At 41.7% G+C, this 15,202-nt stretch overlaps 1 protein-coding gene across 1 annotated transcript in view; it reads left to right on the top strand.

The window, feature by feature from the left end:
• The window catches only part of cdh22 (cadherin 22), a 91,549-nt gene that overhangs the window by 56,302 nt on the left and 20,045 nt on the right, over positions 1–15,202 (top strand). Inside the window, exon 8 of the mRNA XM_080892586.1 lies at positions 6,458–6,579. Coding sequence (XP_080748712.1) covers positions 6,458–6,579 — 122 coding nt within the window. The remainder of the gene's footprint in view (positions 1–6,457; positions 6,580–15,202) is intronic.

Below are 15,202 nucleotides of genomic sequence, written 5' to 3'. Positions count from 1 at the left end.
CTTGCTGTCTGCCAAACAAAACACACACTCTTTGATTTTTTATGGTGTTAGAACATTATTCTCTGCAAATCCAAATGAATCACACGTTTGTTGGAAGATGCTGAAGAGAGATCAGTATCTCTTTTTAGTCAAAGTTAGAAAATGCGAAGGTAAGATGAATCTAAAGAGCAAAGTATGAAAGGATTGTCAACTTTCTATGTAAAGTGTTCACACCTTTCAGCACTGACAATAAATGTAATCACATTATTACACTGCAACAGTATTCCATAAGGAAAATAACTGTAAATAGGATGCTTTAAATATTCACGAATAAGCATGTTCTGATGTTTTGGATTGTGCTAAGCTTGGTACAGCTCACCACCTCATGGAAGATGGACTTAGCTACTGTGATGTCATCCACTGGTTTCTAATGTCCTGCTTTGAAACCTTGAGAAGAACTGTTGTGCCATTGTTATCATGGTTGCAAAAAATGGGCATGATGAGGAAGCAGGTCTGACTGTGAATTCAAAAACTCATTGGCTAGTGACTTGTGATTTGACGTGTCATTAGCCAATGAGCGTGGACTTTAATATAACAGGTAATCTTCTATTAAAAGATAGACAGGAGCCCATAAGCTCAACGGGAAAGTGTTTACAGATCAAGACAAAAAACTTTTTCCCACAGACTTTCCCTGTATTTTTTACCCTCTTCAGTTCTTTCGGGACAATAATGGAGAAGCATATAAAACCAGCACATCTTTGAGACTTCTTAAAATGTTCTACTTGAAAAGATCTAAAAGGTTAATAAGCATCCCCGATAAAATGTAACAAGTTTTAAGTAATTGACAATGTTCAGGACCCATTCAATTTTTGTGCTTAAAAGCGATTGTTCATAACTAGCAATTCTCAGTCACACAAAATCAAGATATACTGAAGAGGGTCTGTGCTGACGGGGGTCTGTGCTGACGGACGTGGGTTACTGACCTGGTAGCCTGGCTGCCCCTGGGTGGGTCCGGGATGGGCGTGAGGTTCTGGGGGCGCTCCGTCTCTGGGCTGGGACCCGGACCGGGCCTCGGGGGCTTGGGTCCTGGTTGGTGTGTTGCCAGGGTTGTGGGCGGGTGGGTGCATGGGGGCCCAGCCCTGGAGCAGGGTGCCGCCGGTGCATCGAGCCACCTGGGGGGCTCTTCAACTGGTGGGGGAGATTGTCACATCTTGCAGGAGCTTTCCTCTCCTCAGGAGCTCCCTCTGCAGGAGGGGGAGATACAGGAGAGGTGGAGGAAGATCTCAGCCTGGGTGTTTATTGTCTTATGTAGTCTGGAAGAAGAGTGGATGGTGGGGTGGGTGCAGTTTTCTCTGTGGTGGGGTTGGGTGGACTGTCCCGGGCTCTGTGGGGCCGGGGGGCGCTGCTGCACTGGGCCCCGGTCTGGATGGGCCTGGGCCCCCTTTCCCTGGTGGGTCGCGGAGTATGGGGGTGCCTACTGGGGTCAGCGGGGGAGCTGGCCCCAGGGAGGGGTCACTTGCCCCTCCCTTCCTTCCCTCCCCATCTCCAGCTGCCTCCCTCTTCCCGCTCCACCACAACCACCCACACATGCAGGACCTTGGAGTAGGGGTATGTCACCAGGGTGCAGAGGAGGCCACCCCTCCCCCCCCCTGTCCCCTTCTGGCTGCCTCTGCCTCAATTTTATCCCACAACTTAGACATTCACATTACTCACACTCTCATTACACATACATATAGGATCTTGGGGGTGGGCACGATACACGGAATCCAAAGTACCATCAGGGTGTACACCCCACCCCTGGCGTCGTTGCCCACCTCTCAATGTTAAATACACGTAGACATTGAGGGCCAGCAGGAGGGACCATGCGCTTACCTGCTGCTCTCTGGCAGGTAGCTCCATGCCCTCCTGGGTTTTAAATGCACCTTAGAACACACATGCATCAACACTACAATGAGCGGGTGGAGGGAGGTTTGGAGTCTTCTCTCACCCCCATTCTCTGCGACCTGCTGGAGCGGGGGGGCTAGGAGGAGGAGTTGGCCGTCCGACTGCGGTCTGGAGTGTGGGGCCTCCCTGCTGCTGCGGAGTCGGGGCGGTCTGCCTCCCCCCACCGCAGGGAAAAGGGTAACACCACCTGGGTCTGGGTGCAGTTCCCCCCCTCCAGGGGCAAGGGTACCTAGACCCGGGGCTTAGAGTACGCTTGGGGAGTGTGATCGTGTGTACAGCGTCTCTTTATGTCTGTCTCCACGTTGGTTGAGTGTGGAGTAAGTGCATATGAGAGCATGAGGGTGGGAATGGATGTTTGTATCTGTGTGTGCCTGTATTTCTGTGTCTATATGTCAGGTTGGGTGTCAGGCGCCACCTCTCTGGGGACATCTTAGGCCCTCCAAGGTATGGAGGCCTATCTCCCCCTACCACCACTTCCCCTGCCAGTGGCGGACTCCCTCAGACATCGGTGCGTTGGTGGTTCTTTGTGTCCGGGGATGGGCGTCCAGGTACACACCGGCTCACTCCTTGGCGGCCGCTTATCGGGGCCTGGAGCCTGGGGCTCGCTCGGGCCACTTCGGAGGTGGGGTGCCCCCGGCCTCTCGGCCTGGGGCTCGGTCACTCAGGCACGGCTGGCTGCCGGCGGAGCTCACGGGCGCGTCACTGCAACTCCCCCTGGCTTCTGCTCCGCGGCTGCTGAGTGAGCCCTCATCTGGGACTCTCCTCAGCTCTTTCTGGGACAGTGGCGCGGCTGCCCCTCTGTTGGTCTTCCTTGGTCTCTTGTGTTCTGGGGGCCTCTGGATGTCTGGAGTTTTGATCTCCTCCATACCTGCTTCATGCCCTGGAGGACGGGGCTGTGGCTCCCCCACACCCTCTAGCAGATCATTACATGAAGGAACCTTTTAAAAAACAGAAAACAAACGCGTCCATGCTCACAGGTGTACACACGGGTGATCACACCCACAAACTACACCCTTTTTGGCTCCTACCTCAAAGCACACTGTGTTCTGTTGATCTTATGTGCTGCACAATAATGTTTAATATTTAGTATTTACTGTCATATTCCCATATATCATTGTGATGTTGTTTATTCTATTACTCTATTACCCAGGTGATTGATATATGCATTTTTTTTCTTTTTTTTCTTCTTTTTTTTCTTTTTCTGCTCATTCTGTTGGTTTTTGGTTTTTGCCCTTCTCCCCCGTCCCTCTTCTCAGCTGTTTCTCTTTCCCTCTTTCTTTCTCCCCTTCTTTCCCCCAGTCAAGTCTGTCCCATATTCAGTAAGTGAAAATAAAATAAACAATAAAAGGTGAATCAAATGGACCATTACGGCAAGGCTGGGATGGTCAATTTGGTAAAGTAAATCCGTTGGGCATCTTTCTTTGCCTTTAGACAACAATTCTGATGGCAAAAGAGCCAAACGGGACAGGCCAAAAAAAAAAAAAAGATATACTGAAGAGATTTCTGATAGCCTGGGTTGTCAGTGTAAAATTGGAGCTATGCAACAAGAGAAAAGAAAAAAACTGTAATACTGCAAATCTTTGCAGGCAGTATGGACAGGCCTCCGGCTCAGAAATGAGACGAAAAGCACACGCTCCCGAGTACATTTGTATCCTTATTTATCTCTCCTGACAAAAGTGACATTTTAAACCAAACTGTCTCCTCCAGCATAGACAATAAACCATTTGGTCCCGAGCATTGTAACAGTCCTGACACACACCTACACACATGCAGCCATCCACATGTGTGAGGAGACAAGCAAGCACTCACATACTGTATCTGTCTTCCCTGAAGTTATGTCAGTATAATTCAGCACCTTAGAGACAGTCTTTCTGTAAGATTCTCGACAGCTGGTATGTGCAGCACAGATGCAGAGCATGCCAATAATCTGTTGAGATCCTTTTTTATTCTTCTACACTAGCTGTAGACAGATTTAGAACAGCACCACTTGGTCCACATGAATGAACCTGTCTCACTGAATACGCTTTTTTTGTTTTTTTATTTTTTATTTATTTTTTTGTCCCGATGAAGAGAGTCTGTGGTGGTAGGCGCTTTCTCACATTATTTCATCTCTTTTCAGTTCTGGGAATTGAAATGTAAAATGTGTAACATCTGGTGATTGCTGGTTTTCATTCTGGCACAGCGGGGACAACAGAATAATGTGAAGATGAAATTAGAAGAGGAAAAAGGACTGGTGGAGCTCTTTTTGCATTTATGCTCTTGCTGCTCTGGCAAAAAGCAGTCAATTAAAACCCTGCATTGATGTGAGGATTATGCTATTAGTTGAGACCAGCATTCTCATTAGCTGCTGTGCAACTGTTAGACAGAACTATGTGGTGAGAGAGAGCTGGAGAATTTATCTGCTATAGTCTGATGACCATTAGTTTGCTTTGCTGTCTTTAGTAAATCTGTCTTGTCATTTTTCTTTTACTTGGAGTGTGGCCCAATAATTGTGTTTGTAAGCTCTGGAATTTTCCATCATGTGGTTGCTCACACACATGAAGAAAAAACACAGCTTTAAGTTTACCCATAGTTTAACCTCAAGTGTCAGTTTATCCCTATAATAACCTTGAGGCAAAAAAAAAAAACAAAAAACAAGTGTGAAGTTGTGGTGGGACAACCAATTCCCACAGAGTGGTGGAGAGTTTTTATTTTAAGCACACACATTTACAGACATGCCAGTGTTGAGGACTTAATGTCTTGCAATGAAACCACATCCTAAAAAAAGAGAAGATAATGACAGTCTATAAAACCGTGGATGTTAAGGAAGGTAGGCATCTTTTCAAGGACTACAGTCCAGTTTCCAGGTCCATTTTGGTTTTCAAAAATATTTATCATTTGTTGCACTAAAACTACCGTTTTTTTAATAGAAAGTGCAACATTAATTAGATTTAGTAAATTAAGAGCAGCAAAAAAACCCCCACAGAGTTTAACTTCTGTATAGAAATAGTTAGTAGCACTAATATTCAATTAAAAAGCTCTCATCTTGATCACTTGACTGTGTTAATTTGGTTGTTACGCACTATTGTGCTTAACTATCTTCCAGATTTACATAATTACAACAATTTAAATTCATTCAGTGGAACACTTGGAACTGATTTATGTGTATATTCAACCACTGGGTAATTGTCAGTAGCTGCATGTTGTTACATTTTCTGTAGGGTGCCACTCAGATGCATAAACTAGGTGGTGACAGCTGTGTATACTGATTTATTCATCAAGTGTGCACTACAATTAACCTACCATATCCTGACTAACACTTGCAGCAACCGGGCACCCCCCGCCCCACCCATTCTCCCAACACGCGCACACACACACACACACACACACACACACACACACACACACACACACACACACACACACACACACCATTCTTCTTTTCATTTTCTTTCTTTTTTCCACTAACTTAAGCTCTCATACACACACACACACACACACACACACACATGCACACGGGAGGCCTAAGGCTCCCTTCTGTACTGCAAACAGTGTTTTATGAGAAAATGGAAACTCCATCAGACATTATCATATGATTAAGAATGGGAATTAAGATTCAAGGAGAAGTCAAGCTAATTTGAAGTGGGTTTTGATTGTACTAATTATATAATCTTCTCAACTCCCACATTTATATTTTTGCCCATTAAGAAAAATGTCTTGAGAGTGTGTTGTGGTGTTATATATCTGGATGCATCTAGCTGACACTGGCTTAAGAAAGAAAATGATAGTACTACATTTGCAATTTTGTCACAAGCATGTAGTTCTCATTTGCTGAGGTGTGTCTCTTTTCACTTCATTATCAGATAGTGAGTACCTAGAGAAACTAGGAGAAACTACAAAACTAGCATCTTTGGTGCCATTTTTATGTCACTCACTGGCATACAAAAGTGTTTTTTCAGGCAGTGGATGTATTTTAAGTTAACAAAACCCTTCAGCACATAGCTACTAAACTACTTTCTGGTTCCTACTGGGAGATGTGTCTTTGTCTTGTCTGCTAAAGGCTAACAAGGGTGCATTAAGTGTTTTGTCTATGGATTCTTGGAAATCAACACCACTCTCTTATAGAAAAATCAGCACATTGGCAGGATTTTTAGCAGCAGCTGCAGTCCTCTGTCAATATCCAGAAGGGAGCACCAAATACTACACACTGCTATGTGTTTAGTAGCATATTGGCACAACACAAATTCCCTGTAGTTACACATAAGCCTGAATTTTAGGTTTCAGTTACATGTGTGCAACCCGGGCCGTTATGAATATTCTGGTTAAACTAAAACTTTACCTCATCTCTTTCATGTGGTAAATAAAGAAAAGAAAAATGCCTGTGGGAAAAAAGACACATACAGTCGGAGCAGTCTAAGAACCTGTTGTTTCACTGCCAGTTGTCGGCTTCCCCCAAACACTATAGTTATAGTGAGATAATATTATGCAAATGCAAATGCACATTTCTGCCACAGCTCTTTACACAACTTTTATTTTCTGTATCATTCTTTTGTAGATAACCACACAATGGCATCCCAAACATCAGTGAGCATTCGGATACTTGATGTGAATGACAATCCACCTGAACTGGCCACACCATATGAAGCCTCAATATGCGAAGATGCCAAGCCAGGTCAGGTATGTTTTCTTCATAAAACACAGACTCAAATAATTTCATTTAGACTGTGATCTCAGAAATGTAATCTTTGTATTTTTGATGTAAAAAAAAATCCTTTAAAAAATACTATTGCTCTTTGTTGAGCAAGAAGCTAAAGAGTGCCAGTCAAGTAGATTTCACTATAACAAGTTAAAGGTGAGGACCTTTGAAAACTCTGTACCAAAACACTGTGCCACAGCACACACATATTTTATTAACATCCGAATAGAAACAAAATTGCCACAATGTAATATTATCTGTGTTTCTTTAATCTGAAACATCAATATTACTGCAAAACAGCACACAACCTACTTAAGGCACTTTTGACAGTCATTTTTGACATGAATGACCACAATACTGAATGAGAAATTAGGTCCGTTGTTACACCCAAAAATACACGAGATTTCTGTTTTTAATTAATTTTACTTTTAGAGGGGGTTGTGTTTAGTTATTAGTCCTCATTCACTCCACTAAGTAACCAAAGACAAAGTATTTTTAGGCAGAAGAAGTGTTTGGCTCAAAATCTATGAAGATTTGATTATGATACCAGCATATTTAATTCTGCGGTTTTGTTTGATTTAGACTAAATTACTTAGTTACAAATATCAGCTTGCTTCCTGGCATATTTGTAAATTAGAAGCTTTTTCTATTTCATATTTTGGTTAGTTTACATCATAAATGATGTCAGGGGACACATGCAGCATAAAGGATCATGGATGTGAAACATCCATTTTGGATATATTGTAATGATTCACAATATTGAATATTATGTATGAAGAGTATACAGTGTCTTTGGAAGCGGCAGTTAGAATGAAATATGGTCACCAAAATGGAAACATTACACAAATATTCAAACAAATGTTTGATAAATGAACAAGGTTTTTGCATTCCTCTGATTCCATGTAATGTATCGTTTGGTAGAGACTTCTGTATTTTTTTGTTTAGTATTGTTTTTGCTTAGTATTATTCCTTTCACTTTTCTACTGATAGCCCTGTGGTGCAGTGGGCAATATGAAGAACAGGGAGTAAGTCTCTGAGGTAAAGTCTGAAGAAACTGGACTTATCAAAAGTGTGATTAAATTGTTTTAAAAAAACTGCCCTCGTGCACTTGAAAGTGGAACAGCCCTCGTGGTCTTAGCAGGAATGCATCTCAAAGTCTATGTGAGATGCATTCCTGCTCTCTGTGTGTGTGTGTGTGTGTGTGTGTGTGTGTGTGTGTGTGTGTGTGTGTGTGTGTGTGTGTGTGTGTGTGTGTGTGTGTGTGTGCATTAAAATGTTTTTGTACCTAGATTACAAACCAGCCTATTTATTCTATTTATTGTCTTGTAATTCCTGATTATTTCCATATTTTTGCACAGCTCCACGCTATGATCTGTTTGACACTTAACACCAAAGGCAACTTTAGACTCAGCTCTAGGGCAAAGGCACAAATTCCCCCACGAGTCCTGTGTCAGAAAGTTAATTGCTTTCCAAAGTATTTATTTAGTTATTTATTTGCTATAAATTAAAACATTATTATAAAATAATTACAGATTTTGATACTGGATATCTATCCCAGAAATGTATTTGATTGGATTGATTCAGTCATATTGTTCTGCCTGTCAAGAAGTCTTTTCTTTAAAATGTCACTTAACAGGCTCTTCATGAGAGAGACGTCTTTCCTTCATGACAAAACCTTGATAGAATTTTAATTCTACCTTTAATGTTTGCCCCTAATTCTGATATGCTTCACTTATGCCTTTTTCAGGTGTTTCTTTTTTTCTTTTTTAATTAAGACGTGATCTGTCTGTTGAAAGTTGTTTCATTGTGGGAAAGAAAGTGGTTTCTGATATTTGATTTAATAGCATCTTATAATCCAATCAGGGCTAAAACGGCAAATAGTGCATCGTTTAAATAAAATTTAATTCAAAGAATTTCAGTCAGTTCAACCATTCATTCATTAATTAATTTTCTAAATGGAAAACATATAAGCCCTGCGATAAAACATTAATACCCAACAATCAAACAGTGGGAGTCTGTGCGAAAATCAAGACAAAGGCACTGATGTGGCTATTTCCAATCCAATAGAAGGCCAGGTCTTTCCACTGATCACCATTAAAAATGGACCAAGTCATTAGGGTGTTATATTCACCTTACATAGCCAACAGGCCCTGAGCTGAGTTAGAGCCAATTATCGTGTGCAGAGCAAAGGAATAATTAAAACAGCAAGGCTCTAAAGTGGGGCCTCCATGCTGGAAGCTGCATTTACATGTGTAATGAGGCTCAGGCCTCTCCTCCCCTTGATCCACAGACTCTTAACCACTTATAGCCCCCCTGTGCCTCTGCAGTACCACCAGTCTGTGCCTTTCTAGAACGTTGTCTGGTCTGATCTCCCTCACTCCCACCTCACTCTGTCTCCCATCTGTGAGAGCCCACATTAACCTTCAGCTCCTAATCACATAGAGATGATTAGTCTTCCAGCTAAAAAGATCATTGCTGGCTCCCAGCATTGTAAAAGAAAAGGTTTTTTAATGTTCTCATTAGAGAGAAAAGCAGTGAAATATTTCACATTGTAATTACAAACTAAAAGTACATGCACAAGACTGTGCTGTCTATCCATCCATCTCTTATTTCATTTTATTTATTTATTTTTACTATCATCCTGTGAGGTTGGCAAATGGCAGGAACATCTGTTCCTTTTCTTCCGTTTTCATTTTTTGTATTTTCTCTACAGAGTCTCTTTAAATTTTGTTATGGGAAGTTGAGTAGGCTGTAAGGATTGAAATTAATTGTTTAAAGCATTTTCAGCCTCACATTCATGCTCAAGGGTAACCAATGGGAGACATGCAGGAAACAATTTGACCTTTGTAATTTCCATGGATAATATAAAAATGGTTTCCTGTAGACACTGTGAGTCCCTACATATTAAAACATAGAGCAAGTGGTCTAAAAACCAATTTTGTTTTTGGATGTTTTATGATACGAGTTCAAATTTAAAGTATTTTTTCACAGATGAGTGCTTTTTTAATTTGTTTATTTGTTATTGTTTTTTATTATTAAGTTGGGTGCAGACATTTCACATTTTAGATCAGAAGTGTCAAGGAGACACAGACAGTTGGTCCACAACCAACCTATTAACGTGTCCAATTCAGCTGCTGGATGGCTTTGCAAAGTGTCATTAAATTACTTATGTTACGTCCGACGTGGCAGACGTGTGGAGTTGTAGATTAGGACCGAAGATGCAGCTTGTGATGAGAGTGAACTTTATTTAGTAAGAAGGATGAAAAACAAACAGAAACGGCGAGGCAAGAATAAACTTAAACTGGAACAACTAACAAAACAAACCTAAAACCAAACGCAGAGATGTAGGGAGACACGGAGAGACAACGGAGGGAGATACGCAGGAAGATGGAGGAGAACAACACAGACGAACCAGTGACTACTAAGACAGAAGAAACGACTTAAATACACTCAGAGAAACACAGGGAGATTACACACAGGTGGGGGACACAGCTGGGAGTGATTAACATGACGAGAGCAGGGAGGCAAACTGAAAACACTCACATAAGACGCAGACCTTCACAATAAAACATACACGTAATGACTAGAGATGGACTGATCCAATATTACGTATCGTATCGGTCCGATACTGACGTAAATTACTGGATCGGATATCGGAGAAAAATAAAAAATGTAATCTGATCCATTAAATATCAAAAAAGCACCTCACAGAACTTTCGACACGTTGTAACTCTCCTCCTAACTGTAGCACGTCGGAGCAGTGTGCTCATGTGATAGAGCGGCTGTGTGTATTTGTAGCCTTGCTACCAATCCGGCATTTCATCTCTGAGGAAGTGATCCCAGAGAGGAGAGAAGTAAAGCAAGTGTGTAAGTTCATCTCTGAATGTTTGTAAAGCATTCCCGTGTTAAGCTTAACAACCTATATATGGAGCGACTGCCTCTTCTCTCCCCCTCCCTCTCCTGCTGCTACTTCAATTATGAAACTGATCAGTGATCAGCTGATCGGCTTTTCTGTCGCGAGTCCGTCTCTCTTGTTTGTTTATCTCCCACATTGTACCAGAAAGAGGAAACCAGCGGCTGAGCACGTTTAAGCTTGATAATCTGTTGTTAGAATTTATTTAATATTACTTTCTACACCAGGATCCTTTACTACTTAGCTGACAGCTGGTAACTGTGCAGGGGCGGATCTAGCAAAGTTTAGCCAGGGGGGCCGATAGGGCATGAACAGGGAAAAGGGGGCACAAAGACATACTTTTCTTTATTCTCATTTAAAATGTCTAGCTTTTATTAAATAATTATCTGAATCTTACACCCAAAGTTTTAATCTGATGTAAAATGAATAGAAGTCCATTACTGTATATAGTAACTATTAATGTCATGAATCGCTGTGCGGCAGGCAGGAGTTGGACCCAAAAGGCAGGCACGAAGTTTAAACACAAAGAACTCAGCTTTATTCGCTGGCAGGAGAAAGTCATACAAAGCAAACTAAACTGGAAACTCACAAACTAAACCCACAGAGAGACACAGGGAGATCCACACAGCATGAGGGACGACGCGCACATAAGACACGGACCTTCAAAGTAAAACAGGAAGGATCACACAGAGACACGAACTTGACACAGTGGAGACAGCAACTAAGAAACACAGAGACATAAACCATAAGGCAGAGGACTCTAAGAACCGAAAGACACAGAGGGGAACTCAAACATGCAGACACAGACTTACACAGAACAGAGGGGACACAGAGAAACATGAAGGGCAAGGGATTGAAACTAGAAACCATAGAATAACTCACACAAGTACAATAATACAAACATCACAAAGAACTAAAAACGCTGGGTCAGGAGACCTAGGACCGTGACAATTAAGTCTAATATACTCTAGCAAGCTATAGTACTTTTTCCTTTGGGAAGGTACCATCTGTGCAGTCTGCAGTTCTGTTGAAGAAAGATGTTGAATCTATTTAATTATTCTTGAAAAATAATTTATTTCTGGGGATTTTTTTTCACACTGCATCAAATTAAAGTTGATTACGTCGATTAAGCATCATGAGGAGGGTGAGGGGTGGTTCCTTATTTTTTCGTTTTTGTTTTTTTTTTGCTGGGAGTTTTAGAGCCCTAGTAGTTAGGTTGCTTACTCTTTAAAATACCAGAATAGGGAGGATGGAGTAGGTTTAAGTTTATTAGATTGATCAGTATTGCTGAACTATGAAATATTTTGGGTGCAGTGCATTTTTTGCATACAGGTATAACAGAATAGCTTTAGTGGGTTTTTTTGGGTTTTTTTTTAACTTGAGTATGAACTTATACAAAAAGCAGCAAGATATTAAAAAAACAGTTTTATTGATTAAAAAACACACTATTCATATTCATATTCGGATTCATATCGGTATCGGCGGATATCCAAATTTATGATATCGGTATCGGACATAAAAAAGTGGTATCGTGCCATCTCTACTAATGACACAATACACAAACTTAACACAGACTCAGAGACGCGGACTAAACACGGAGACCTACTACACTAAGGGGATACACAAGCAGGGAAGACACCAAACAGAGGGAACACAACTAAACCCTAGAACCCCAAAGCAACAGTTGCTGTAATTGTGACAAAAAAAAAAATAAATAAACAGAATCCAAATTGTAGGGTTCTATTGAAGCAAAGTGTTGTTGCCTAATGTGCTTGAAATACTTTGATGTCTGCTGCTTCCCAAGATGCACTTATTTATTCAGCAAAATAAGCTGCCAAAAGAGGAGCCTAGAGGTATAAGCATGACTTGACAGATGTGTAAAATGCAATTCAATTTTGTTCCAGCTCCCGAGAATGTTGTTAATCAATTTAGAAACTTGGACAGGCCAGCAGCTTTCAGAAAGAGAAGTAATTAAACATTTATTACTTTATCATGGAAGACAGAGATGTCAAACACAGTCGTGGTGTCATCTTTTGCCTAATGTATAAACGTCTAGATTCAGATAATGTGCACTTCATCCACTTCATCTGGAATCTTTTTAGTGGTAATCTGAGGTTAGATCAGGTTACTGTTGTTTTGTTCAGTGTCTACACTGTTTGTTTGTGTTTTTTAAAGCATCACTTCACAGGGAGAATTCATTAGAGCCAACATAACACCTGTTGTCGTGAAACTAAATCGACATCAAATAGTTTGGCTCAAGATTTGAAACTTTTCACAGAGGAGTTTTCTATCAGTTTCAAGTTGTCTTTTCAAATCAGCTAAACCCACATGCGTGGCAAACTTTATATCGAGTGATTGATAGCAGGTCTTGAGTATTCATAATTAAAGTAATTTATTTAATACCTAAATCATTTAGGCATACACTGTGCCATCAATCAATCCTATTATCAATTAAATGTACAGTACAGGGAGTGCAGAATTATTAGGCAAATGAGTATTTTGTCCACATCATCCTCGTCATGCATGTTGTCTTACTCCAAGCTGTATAGGCTCGAAAGCCTACTACCAATTAAGCATATTAGGTGATGTGCATCTCTGCAATGAGAAGGGGTGTGGTCTAATGACATCAACACCCTATATCAGGTGTGCATAATTATTAGGCAACTTCCTTTCCTTTGGCAAAATGGGTCAAAAGAAGGACTTGACAGGCTCAGAAAAGTCAAAAATAGTGAGATATCTTGCAGAGGGATGCAGCAGTCTCAAAATTGCAAAGCTTCTGAAGCGTGATCATCGAACAATCAAGCATTTCATTCAAAATAGTCAACAGGGTCGCAAGAAACGTGTGGAAAAACCAAGGCGCAAAATAACTGCCCATGAACTGAGAAAAGTCAAGCGTGCAGCTGCCAAGATGCCACTTGCCACCAGTTTGGCCATATTTCAGAGCTGCAACATCACTGGAGTGCCCAAGAGCACAAGGTGTGCAATACTCAGAGACATGGCCAAGGTAAGAAAGGCTGAAAGACGACCACCACTGAACAAGACACACAAGCTGAAACGTCAAGACTGGGCCAAGAAATATCTCAAGACTGATTTTTCTAAGGTTTTATGGGCTGATGAAATGAGAGTGAGTCTTGATGGGCCAGATGGATGGGCCCGTGGCTGGATTGGTAAAGGGCAGAGAGCTCCAGTCCGACTCAGACACCAGCAAGGTGGAGGTGGAGTACTGGTTTGGGCTGGTATCGTCAAGATGAGCTTGTGGGGCCTTTTCGGGTTGAGGATGGAGTCAAGCTCAACTCCCAGTCCTACTGCCAGTTTCTGGAAGACACCTTCTTCAAGCAGTGGTACAGGAAGAAGTCTGCATCCTTCAAGGAAAACATGATTTTCATGCAGGACAATGCTCCATCACACGCGTCCAAGTACTTCACAGCGTGGCTGGAAAGAAAGGGTATAAAAGAAGTAAAACTAATGACATGGCCTCCTTGTTCACCTGATCTGAACCCCATTGAGAACCTGTGGTCCATCATCAAATGTGAGATTTACAAGGAGTGAAAACAGTACACCTCTCTGAACAGTGTCTGGGAGGCTGTGGTTGCTGCTGCACGCAATGTTGATGGTGAACAGATCAAAACACTGACAGAATCCATGGATGGCAGGCTTTTGAGTGTCCTTGCAAAGAAAGGTGGCTATATTGGTCGCTGATTTGTTTTTGTTTTGTTTTTGAATGTCAGAAATGTATATTTGTGAATGTGGAGATGTTATATTGGTTTCACTGGTAAAAATAAATAATTGAAATGGGTATATACCGTAATTGTCGGACTATAAGCCGCTACTTTTTGCACAAGCTTTGAACCCTGCGGCTTTTAGTCAGGTGCGGCTTTTCTATGGATTGTCCATGATTTTTGTCATATCGTAAGACGATTTGTTTTATTTGTTCCGCTATTGTACGGCACTACGTTGCCTGGCGGAAGGGCATGTGATCGGACACACATCGGGGTTCAAGAGTAGTATGTTGGTCACATGTCCATCCGCCAGGCAACATAGTGCCGTACAAGTAGCCCGAAAAACAAACTTCAAAGTAGCGCTACACGTTCAGCGGGAGGCGTGGATGACAAGCGGCCATAAACTTGCGAAAAGCAAGTTATGCTCAACTCCACCGGTGGATTCTGACAGCGTGGAAAAGTGTGAAAACATCCATGATCACCAACGGATTTCAAAGGGCTGGACTGCTGCATGATGGAGAGGAGGACACCGCCACGGCCCTTCTGAGGGTGTTCGACTCTGACACTGACAACGAGGATTTCTTTGGTTTTGAAAGTGACAACGAAGGAAAGGAGCTGAGAGTGGATGACGAAGCCATCCTGAACCTGTTCATATCCGACACTGGGGAAGATGGTGGGAATGACTGACTTTTCTTCTTGTTAAAGCCGTGTCACTGCACCTGAGCCTAAAAGGTAGTCCGAATCTATTTTTCTGGTGTGCTGTAGGTTATTGTTATGTACTACATTTGTTACTCATTTATGAAGCACAGTACATGTTTCATACTTGTAATTACCGCTACTTGTACATATACCTAAAAAGTTATGCAAATATGTACCCATAACTTGTTTTTCAAAATATTAATAAAAGTGATGTCTCCAAACAGCCATCTCTTTCCTGACAATTCCCTTTGTGCATATTCTCTTACATATGAT

This window comes from Rhamphochromis sp. 'chilingali' (assembly GCF_963969265.1).
Source record: "Rhamphochromis sp. 'chilingali' genome assembly, chromosome: 9".
In the NCBI taxonomy this organism is placed as follows: Eukaryota; Metazoa; Chordata; class Actinopteri; order Cichliformes; family Cichlidae; genus Rhamphochromis; species Rhamphochromis sp. 'chilingali'.
This window is presented reverse-complemented; position numbering and strand designations above follow the sequence as displayed.